Below are 10540 nucleotides of genomic sequence, written 5' to 3'. Positions count from 1 at the left end.
CTTTCTAAGGTGGGGAGCTGAATTCACTCATAAGGGATACTTGCCTTCCCCAGGGGAACTGCTTCCCAGGGTTTTTTAGGCTGCTTATAAGCTGACAGTTATTATAAAAGTATTTAGCTTAGTAAGTCTTTGGCATCTTTGCGCAAAAAGGCGCCAAGATAAAAAACACACACCGGTTCGCCAGCGCAACAATACAGTCCCCCTGAGCGAGCGGCGTGCGCTCCAGCTGCGCTCCAACGGGTCAGGCGCACCGGAAGTGACGTAGTGTGCGTAATGACGCTGTACGCGTTTCGTCAGAGACGTCCTCAGCAGCGATACCGCGCACACTCACACTAACGTCTTTGAAGGCAATCGCACCTCCCATTTCCTAACCCCAACCAATAAACGATCAGGGTGGGACTACAAGTTTGTTTACACTTGCTTTTCTAATTATGCCAAGCGGGCTGATCTCCGTATACCTAATTCCTATACTCATAAAAAAACAGAGTCTGGTGGTAAATAATATCTTATTATTGCTTGCCATAATCACATTACTTTAACCTAATATTAGAAAGGAGGATACACAACGAGGGAACTCTTTTTCTGCCTCTAGCATATTCGCTTGATGGTATTACCACCTATTTGTCCTATTTTACTATAAACGGGAGGGATAGTCCTTTTATAAACATTTATTTGGGTTACTGCATTTATAAATGGACTAACATGATTAACATGGACTAAGCAATCATGTTAGTCCATTTATAAATGCAGTAACCCAAATAAATGTTTATAAAAGGACTATCCCTCCCGTTTATAGTAAAATAGGACGAATTGGTGGTAATACCATCAAGCGAATATGCTAGAGGCAGAAAAAGAGTTCCCTCGTTGTGTATCCTCCTTTCTAATATTAGGTTAAAGTAATGTGATTATGGCAAGCAATAATAAGATATTATTTACCACCAGACTCTGTTTTTTTATGAGTATAGGAATTAGGTATACGGAGATCAGCCCGCTTGGCATAATTAGAAAAGCAAGTGTAAACAAACTTGTAGTCCCACCCTGATCGTTTATTGGTTGGGGTTAGGAAATGGGAGGTGCGGTTGCCTTCAAAGACGTTAGTGTGAGTGTGTGTGGTATCGCTGCTGAGGACGTCTCTGACGAAACGCGTACAGCGTCATTACGCACACTACGTCACTTCCGGTGCGCCTGACCCGTTGGAGCGCAGCTGGAGCGCACGCCGCTCGCTCAGGGGGACTGTATTGTTGCGCTGGCGAACCGGTGTGTTTTTTATCTTGGCGCCTTTTTGCGCAAAGATGCCAAAGACTTACTAAGCTAAATACTTTTATAATAACTGTCAGCTTATAAGCAGCCTAAAAAAGCCTGGGAAGCAGTTACCCTGGGGAAGGCAAGTATCCCTTATGAGTGAATTCAGCTCCCCACCTTAGAAAGGGGGTGCGAGTTTGGGGAAATAGGCCTTATATGACTGACTTAAAATTACAGTATTTTGCACATATATAGAAAACCTTTTTTATTGTTTAGTATTTTTTTATTGTTCATTTTCATTATATTTTTTTGAACTGCACAATTGTTGTATGGAATTTTTGTGCATTTTTTATAAGTTTTTTTATAGATTTGTATTTTTGAAAAAAAACCTTTTTTGTATAACCGCTGTGTAAAAACCTTTCAGTGTGCGAAAAGGTTTTTTAATTAATAATTTTTTGCAATAAAGCATTTTTTAAGTGGTCATCAGTCTCCCACTATATATATATATATATATATATATATATATATATATATATATATATATATAACTTTTTTTAAAGAAGAGCTTCAGCGTGCCCCCCTTCCCCCAATTATAAGTGTTCAGCAAATCATAAATACTACACCATGAGGGGGTTTTCTTTCCTTTGAGGAACTACCACCGGATATAAGGAGCCTTTTTCATCTTCCTAAAAAAAACCTGTGGAGGACCTTTTTGAAGATACAGTCGAACGGTGGAAGCCTCAATAAAGTGGAATACAGATTACATGCGAATAACCCCCTAGGGGGTGCGTGGATTCGGTGCGTGGGGACCCTTGAGGGGGAATGAGCACGGAAGTCACCAATAAGCAGTCATAATCACGAAAGTCACCTTCCTGTTTTCTGAACCAGAATAATTGCATATTTGTGGATACCTGATAGAAGAGTTATTGTGGACTATATATATATATCTTGTTCATATATTTTTTGCCTTTATATTTTTATATATATTTTTTTTTCACATTTATTTTTCACTTTTTTCTGGATATTTTTCTTTTTTGGTTCTCACTATTCTTCGGCTCATATTTTAAATATCGGATGAATTTGTATATTTTTTATTTTTTATTTATCTTTACATGTGAAAAATTGCATTATTTATCAATTTTTGGGGTTTATTGTATAACTAGCACAAGGGATGTTTATGTAAATTAGGGGTATAGCTGTTATATTTCCCATGTATGGGAACTTCTAGTGTCACAGATTAATTTGGATATCACTTGGTTTCTGGTTTTTCTGTTGAAATAAGTGACGGATCTTCTTAGTTCACTTATGGAAGTTGATATAAAGTGGTGTGAAATAATTTTTTTCTGATTAAGGGTACGAGGAATTTTTTAGTCAAACCACTATAGTTGGTGTATAACACTAAACACAATTGTAATACCCCTAGAGACAGTTAATGGTGATTGAAATAGGTTTAAATTTAATATTGTGAACAGAAATAGCCTGAGGTAGCGCCAGCAGCCCACAATAACTATACAATCCCATATAAGCTTCAACATGATAATTTACTTTGGAAAGCTTTTTTTTTTTAATTGCTAGTTTTTTTTTAAATAACAGTTGGTGATATCGATAAATAGGTCCTTGTTTGGGCACTTTGTGTTATAGGGTGATAACGCTTTGTCCCTGTCTCCCACAATCTCCTGTTTTTAGAGTGTTACTTAACCCAGGACCCTGTATTCACCATATCTGATCTCCCACATTACACAGAACATAGAAATGCAATAGTTTTGGTAAATATAAACTGCTAAATATAGTAATACCTTGGATTGCGAGTAACGTGGTTAACGAGCATTTTGCAATACGATCTATTATTTTTTTAAATCCTGACTCGGTTTGCGAGTGTTGTCTCGCAAAACAAGCAGGATTCAAGCCCCTGTGGTGTGCAGTACTGCATTTGGCCAGAGGTGCAGGGGCACCGGTAACACTCGTAGCCATTCGGTTGCACTCGGAAATAAACGGAAACACTTGGAAATACTCAGTTCACAAGTGTTCCTGAGCCTTTCCGAGGGTTTCTGAGTGCATCCAAACCGTCTCTGAGTATTTCCGAGCCTCTCAGGTGCCCCCCACCTCTGGCCACATGAGGTACTGCTTACAATAGAAGTCAATGCGAAAGGACCTTTTTTTCATCAGCAGTTAGAGCAGTCTTGTGACTTCTACCAGTGGCTGGTTTAATCTTCTAGGGGGAGTTTTCATTCTGATCTGACCATCCTATAAGGCTGCAGTAACCCTAACCCTCTGTCTGGACAGTACCATTTGTCCCTGTGCTGATCACATGCACTCTCCCAAGAAACAAACAAAAAAAAAGCTCTAGAAATACACACCAAACTGAGCATGTGCAGCTTGTCCCCTAACCTCTGTTTTATCAGGAAATGGTTTGGGGACTGTGGAAGAAGGAGGGAAACAGAGAAGTCAGGATCAAACAGCCTTTTAACACAAGGCAAAGGATTAATGGCGCTCCGCCATGGCCGTCACCGATCCCTTAGTTTCCACAGTGAGTATAACAAGCATGCGTCACTGTATATACAGACTGATTTTACTGATGTGGGTTTAGTAACACTTTAAATCACCTTGTCACAAGCTATCCCAAAAGAAACTATAAGCCCCTGTACTGATTGCCAGAAGTGTTCCACTATTGTCATCATTCCACTAAAGTCCCTCATCTCACATATAGATGATTTCTTCTGATATCTCTGTTTCAGCTTCCAAAGTATCTGAGATAGGGGTGATTCCATGGTGCCTCACCACTGCCTCCTGAGATAGCTGGGTGCTCAAAATTCCATGAGAATGCACTCCAGCACATTGTAGGAGTGTGTCCTCAAAGTGTTTTGAGCACCCAGCTATCCCAGGAGGCAGTGGTAAAGTATAATGAAATAACCCATGTGTCTCCGGAAGTGTTGGAATATATTTCTGCCAAGGTAAACTAATTTTACCATTGACTAAAGTTATGCAAACAAAGAAAAAAGAATACATTGGGACTAATTCAATAAAAGCTTTGTGCTAATTTTTTTCTCAAGGTTTAATGAAATGGTCCACTTGCATAATTTCACATTCTAAAAAAAAAAACTAATTTATTTGATTGGCATAATACAGCAAAGATTTACATTTTCTGAATGAAGTAAACCCCAAACTTTTTTACAGAAGCCTTTACGTCACGATTCCTTAGACTGTATATTAATGGGTTAAGGAAAGGAATAATTACAGTGTAAAACACAGCAATTACTTTGTCTTGCTCTGGACTGTAGGCGGATGAAGGTCTAAGGTACATAAATATGATAGTTCCATAAAATAAAGTTACAACTGTTAGATGAGACGCACAAGTAGAAAAAGCTTTCTTAGGCCCATTGGAAGAACGGATTCTCAGAACAGATCCAATTATGCATAGGTAAGATACCAGGATTACAAACAGAGAAGAAAGCTCAATAAAGCCTACAAAAGAGAAGAGGATTATTTCATTAAGTCTTGTGTCACCACAAGAAGTCTCAATAAGCGCAATTACATCACAGTAAAAGTGTTGAATGTACTGTCGTTGCTCACAAAAATCCAGATGAAGGAATGAGAAGCAAGTCTGGATTAAGCCATTGAGAAAGCCACCCACATAGGAGAGTAGTAGTAGGGTCATGAGGATCTGCTTGTTAATGATATATATATATGTCAGCGGGTGGCAAATGGCCACATATCTGTCATAAGACATGGCAGCCAGAAGAAGGCACTCACTCCCTCCAAATCCAGCATAAGTGAGCATCTGAAGTGCACATCCAGCTACAGATATTGAGCTTTCAGCTGACACAAAACCCATTAGCATCCCTATTGTGACAGATGAAGAGTAGCAGATATCAATGAACGATAATTGGCGTAAGAAACTATACATAGGAGTATAAAGCTGTTTATCACAACTGATGAGCATTATAAGTGCTGAATTCTGGAACACTGTCATTGTGTAAATGGTAAAGAACAAGACAAACAATGCCAATTTTAATTTGGGGCTTTCTGTTAACCCAGCAAGCAGGAACTCTGTGACAGCAGTTCTGTTCTGTAAACCCATTACTGTTAGGAGAACGACCAGATTGCATGAATCATTCCTCTCATACTTTATATTATCCAAGTGTTTGGAAACCACAAAGTACTAAGGTGAATAAATGTTATTAGAAAAAAAATTTAAATTCATCACTTACTATTTAATAAAAATTATGCATTATTTGGAAGAAAAAAATAATGTTCTTCAAGGGTTTCAAGCTTTTGGAAAAAATGAAACACAACTCAAACAAATTCTTGAGTTTGTGACGTTTGGACAGCGTGCTTTACACAATGCATTTCGTTCCAACATTCAGTCCACCTTTAGATAGACGTTGCTCCCACCTGCTGGAAAACATTTGTAGTTGAATTTCAGGTTCTATTAAAGCTCATAGAAAAAGACAAGTATTAAAAAATAGAATATACTACCTATCGACTAGCTAATTTTACTTCAGAACATTATTTATAAAGTTAACATTTTTATAATGTTTTCTCTTTTTCACAGCAGGGACCAGTGTTGCCAGTGTCAGTATTTTTACTGGCAGCCAGTAAAAAACAGGCACTTTTCTCCTGCCGGTAAATGCCAGTGACAGGAAAAGGTTGCCAGTAAAAAATATATGGCTGTGACGCTCAGCTCAAAACTGCACAGTTCCAGTTCGGATCCGGGCGAGACCATCCAAATTAATGCTACAGTGTGTTTGGTGGCACCGGCGGGGGTGGGTCTGGTGGAGGCGGTGCCTGAGAGTGGCATGTGATGTCATGGTGTAAGGGAGCCAAGCAGAGCAGCAGGAGCCTCGTGTGCGGGTCTGCAGGACAGGAGCAAGGCAAGCTGGGAGCAGGACTGTCAGTGCTGTTTGGACTGGAGTGGACAGAAGGGACCATCTGGTGTGGAGAGAGACTGTTTGAGGAAGGGATGTGTCGGTGAGGTGTCATCATCATCATCTCTGCTGCTGCACACTGCTATCAGTGTTACTGTGAGAGTCAGTTTCCTGAGAGTGTGCCTGGCCATTCTGATTTTCTGCCCTCCTGAGTCCTGTCCCTGAGCTATTTACTTACTCTATCGAAAAATAAAATTAGAAATATGTTTTGTGCCTTAATATCTACCTTACATCACATTGCTAATTGCAAATTGTACTTATTTGAAGCCTAAGACCCCATTCACACCTGAGCGTTTTGTAGCTTGAAGCCTGAAGCTACAAAACGCTTCAGGCTTCGAGGGGAAAAATTCTATTATTCTCAATGGAGATGGTTCACATCTCCACTCCATGTTGCCTGAAGCCGAACGCCTGAAGCTCAAACAAGTTCTGGACCCTTTTTTGTCGCTCGAATTGAGCAGATTTGGGTGTTTTTCTTCTTTTAACATTGGTGACCTTTTGCCCTGCACAAATCGCGGTAAAAAATGTGCAAAAAAACGCCGCGAATCGCGGTAAAAAACGCCGCAAAAAAACGCTTGAAAATGCTACGCTCAGGTGTGAATGCAGCCTAAATGCTGAAATTTGCACTTAAAACTCAAATTTGGTAATTTTTGGAAATGTCAGTAAAAATCTGGTTTGAGTGTTGTGTCAGTAAATTTCAATCTGGTAAGTTAGCAAAACTGGCAGGGACACAGGTGGTAATAAATCGGAATTAAACTAGACAGAAGAAAAAGCAGTGGAGGAGTGCTGGAGAGGCAAGTCAAGGGGTAAGGCTTGCACCAACACTGTGACTGTCCTAATAGGTAGGATGACATTGTTTGATTATGCAATTTCATCATAGTAAAGATAAAAAGGCAACGTTTTTTGTTTTTTTTTGATAGAGTAACGGATCGTCATAACCCATGTCAGTTTTATTTTGCTTTTGTCCCATTGAGATTTTTATATATATTAGATTATATAAAATAAACAGACTATTACAGATGTAGCACCCTGATGTTTAGGCATTGTTGCTCCAAAATTTACCTGGTATGTGTAGTTACCTTGGCCTATTGTTAGGGATCAATTGAGTTCACTCTAAGTTGTCTGGAATTGCTGCACTTCTCCCTTTTGCCGCTAGATGGCCGGGTACCTGGTGACATTAGATAAGACAAGGGCAAAGCAAGGGGAGATTAGGAGTATAATGGGTATCTCAGCCAATAGACAGGGGTTTTCTTGGATCCCTTGGCCTGCTGGGACAGCCTATATATTTAGGTGTGGTTAGGTGATCAGGGTTCTGTGCCACCTGGACGGCTGTCTGGGTATATGTGTGTTGTACTGCCTGGCTGGAGTTTGGGCCTATTCCGGGCACATCTAGCTGCTAGGATGTCTGAGTGCCTATCCAGAAGCAAGAGGGTAGTGCAGGGTTGGGATTGCACTTTTAATCCAACCAGAAGGGACGGTTTTGCTGGCCAGAGAACCTGTCGTGGTCAGAGGTAGAGGGGAAGCTGTCGCCACTAAGGGACCAACCACCTTATTACCAGGGACCACAGTGAGTAGCTGAAGCAAGTAACAGAGCAGTATTCTCACTATCCAGGGACAGTATAGAATTGGGAAACTAGCAGGTGTCAAGCCAGGGTCCCGGCGAGCGGAGTTGACGCTTGCAGAGCTGCCCTGTCAAGCCAGGGACCGAGCAGGCCAGTGGGGTGAGGCTTGAGAAGTATCTGGATTACCAAGCTAGGGACCCAGCAGGGATGCAGGGGTGATGCTTGAGGGAGATACTTAAGTGAAGATTGGAAGAGCTCAAAGGCTTCGGTGAAAGTGAATCAGCAAGTCTAGTGAGAGAGACTGGGAGCTCAGTGGGTTGAGAACCTACAAAAAGTTACTGTATAAGAGTAAATTAATTTGTTACAACTTGTGTTAGGAACTGTTCTAAGACTATTTCCATAGAAGACAGCACTCCAACACATGCAGATGTGGTGTCTTGCTGGATGCCTTTCCCTGCATGGCTGTCTACCTATAGAAGTCTTGGAGTCTGCCAATTAATATACTACCTAAGGGTGTCCTGGCCCTAACCCTATCTCCCAAAGTTCTGTTCAAGAGGAATAAAATCCCTTTGCATTCAAGAAGTGTCTGGCACCCATGAATCTATCTTGCACTAAACCCACTATGCTGTTTAACCCACGCTATAAAAAGGATGCCAGCAGCTCTTGGCTGTGGAGGATTTCATTAGACTAAAGGAGGCCTTGGATCTTGCTACACAAGCAAATATTCGTGTGTGGTGATTGTCATTTTGTGGATTGCTATTGGAGACAGAGATGGCTCATGTGCACACCCATGGCTGTGTGCAGGAGCCAAAAGGGTCTTAGAGCAGTGTTGACTGGTTTCTTTAAAAGAGGTTTTGGACATCAGCTAATTAAATCAGTATATGTGATCTATAAGGCTCCATTCACACTTCATCTTTCCTGAATGTGAGACAAAACACACAGAAATTGTGAGTTTTGCTGTGCATTTCGGAAACACAAAGGCGCATTACACTTGCAGTGCCATTAATTGTTAATGGCATCCCAAGCACGGTTAGCAGATATGCAGTTGCAACTATAAATATGCCAAAATAAACATTGTAAAAACGCACGATGCTCCACGCCTAAAAAAGGCCATGTAGCTTTTTAATGCGTTTGTCGCCCATAGGATAGCTCATTCAGGTGAATGAGTTGGCACCATACAAAAACGGTGATAAAGTACAAAAAACGTGAGCGGAAACGAGAGTGTGAATGTGGCCTAATATTAACTTCATTGGTCGTTTCAAATAATTATGTGCGTTGTCTAGGGAAAGAGTAATGTTGAGGTCCCATCATCTGTTGCTGTTTTCTGCAAGTTGGATGTCTGAACAAAAGACAGTAATACCTTTCCACTGCTACGTTTTTAAAAATGACAGCATAAATGTAAATATTTTATACTTTGGGAGTTTATTTATGAGTTTTCCTTATCACACAAGGAATTTATTTTGAAGGGCAAAGAATTAAAGGGCTATAAAAAAAAAGTACATAAAACATTGATACTCCTAAAAATAACAATATATTGTCAATTAGAGCTGCACAATTCTGAGGAAAATGAGAATCACAATTTTTTTGCTTAGAATAAAGATCATGATTCTCGTGGCGTAACATTATAACGTAACATTATTCACATTATACAAAAAAAAATTGGGCTAACTTTACTATTTAAAAATTGCATTTGAAAGACTGCTGTGCAAATACAGTGTGGCATAAAATATAGCAATAACTGCCATTTGATTTTCTAGGGTCTCTTCTAAAAACTTATATATAATGTTTGGGGTTCTTTATAGTAAGTAAGTATAGTAATTTTCTAGTAAAAAAATAATTATTTTAACTTGAAACCAACAAGTGTCAGAAAAAGGTTTAGTCTTTAAGTGGTTAAATGTTCCTCATTTACAGACAGAAGTTCATTCCTTTGATCTAAAGAACAGAACATTAAAATGTTTATAGTTAACTGAACTGCTGAGGAATGTTGTGAAACTTGGCAGGCTGCTTGTTTTTTTGTTGTTGTTTTTTGATAGCTGTTGGCTTGAGCAGAGTACTCTGCATAGAATACGGAAAATGCTTTGTTAAGCTCACAAGGGAGGAAGAATCGCGATCTATTGAGATTACGATTCTTCCTCCCTCCCTTCCTCTTAACGATTCATCGTGCAGTTCTATTGTCAATGTAGAAACCAAAGTTACCTGCACACAGCAGATTTAGCAACAGAACTATAGGTGAAGAAACATTTGTAGCAGATAAGCAGAGGCAGAGTTTGTCACACGTGTTGTCATTAATTGAGTAGCTACAATTTAGCCTTTGTATCTGTTTCATATGATTGAACATATGATTATATGTGCTATCAATATGTAGTTTTCTAGTCACTGGTTTTTACTGAAAAAAAAAAAAAGCCCAATTTAGATCTTACCTTTTACCAGTCTTTGTCAGTTATATTTATCGAACATCTATATTTAAAATAGAAAAATAAATAGAAAAAGTAGTATGCATTACTTGCCCTGTGATGTATCAGCACAGTGCAGTTCTACATAGAAAATACTCAATGTGTTTGCATTTTTTATACCATATGTACATGGTAACATGAACACTAAAATAAATAACTTAACTGGCAAGTGAAAGATCTGCTATTTTATACACAGCAGAGTGTTAAGGGATTTAAAATGATTGGTACAGATGCTATTGTAGGTCTACACAAGGGAGCTTTGTGTTTAATTTGCTAATTAAATGTCTAAAAGTTTTATTTCATAATGTATTTTCAGTATTTAACAAATTGAAAGCCCTGAACCTACCAATACATATACAAA

General features: G+C 39.3%; 1 protein-coding gene across 1 annotated transcript; it reads right to left on the bottom strand.

Annotated features, from left to right (window-relative positions):
• Positions 1 to 4173: 4173 nt before the first annotated feature.
• On the bottom strand, positions 4174 to 10317 carry LOC143976063 (olfactory receptor 5AP2-like). Its single transcript, XM_077478547.1, has 2 exons — positions 10147 to 10317; positions 4174 to 5637 (listed from the first exon to the last, which is right to left on the bottom strand). Exon 2 carries the CDS (start codon positions 5318 to 5320, stop codon positions 4376 to 4378), a length of 945 nt encoding a protein of 314 aa, XP_077334673.1. The 5' UTR covers positions 5321 to 5637; positions 10147 to 10317; the 3' UTR covers positions 4174 to 4375.
• Between the last annotated feature and the right edge of the window lie 223 nt (positions 10318 to 10540).

This window comes from Lithobates pipiens, unplaced genomic scaffold (assembly GCF_037356315.1).
Source record: "Lithobates pipiens isolate NorthernLeopardFrog02 unplaced genomic scaffold, aLitPip1_a1.2 Scaffold_13, whole genome shotgun sequence".
Lineage (NCBI taxonomy): Eukaryota > Metazoa > Chordata > Amphibia > Anura > Ranidae > Lithobates > Lithobates pipiens.
The sequence above is the reverse complement of the archived record's forward strand: the minus strand, read 5'-3'. Positions and strand labels throughout refer to the sequence as shown.

Bases quoted from the DNA above. Each gene is read 5' to 3' on its own strand.
- LOC143976063 (XM_077478547.1), bottom strand. From the start codon at position 5,320: ATGGGTTTACAGAACAGAACTGCTGTCACAGAGTTCCTGCTTGCTGGG.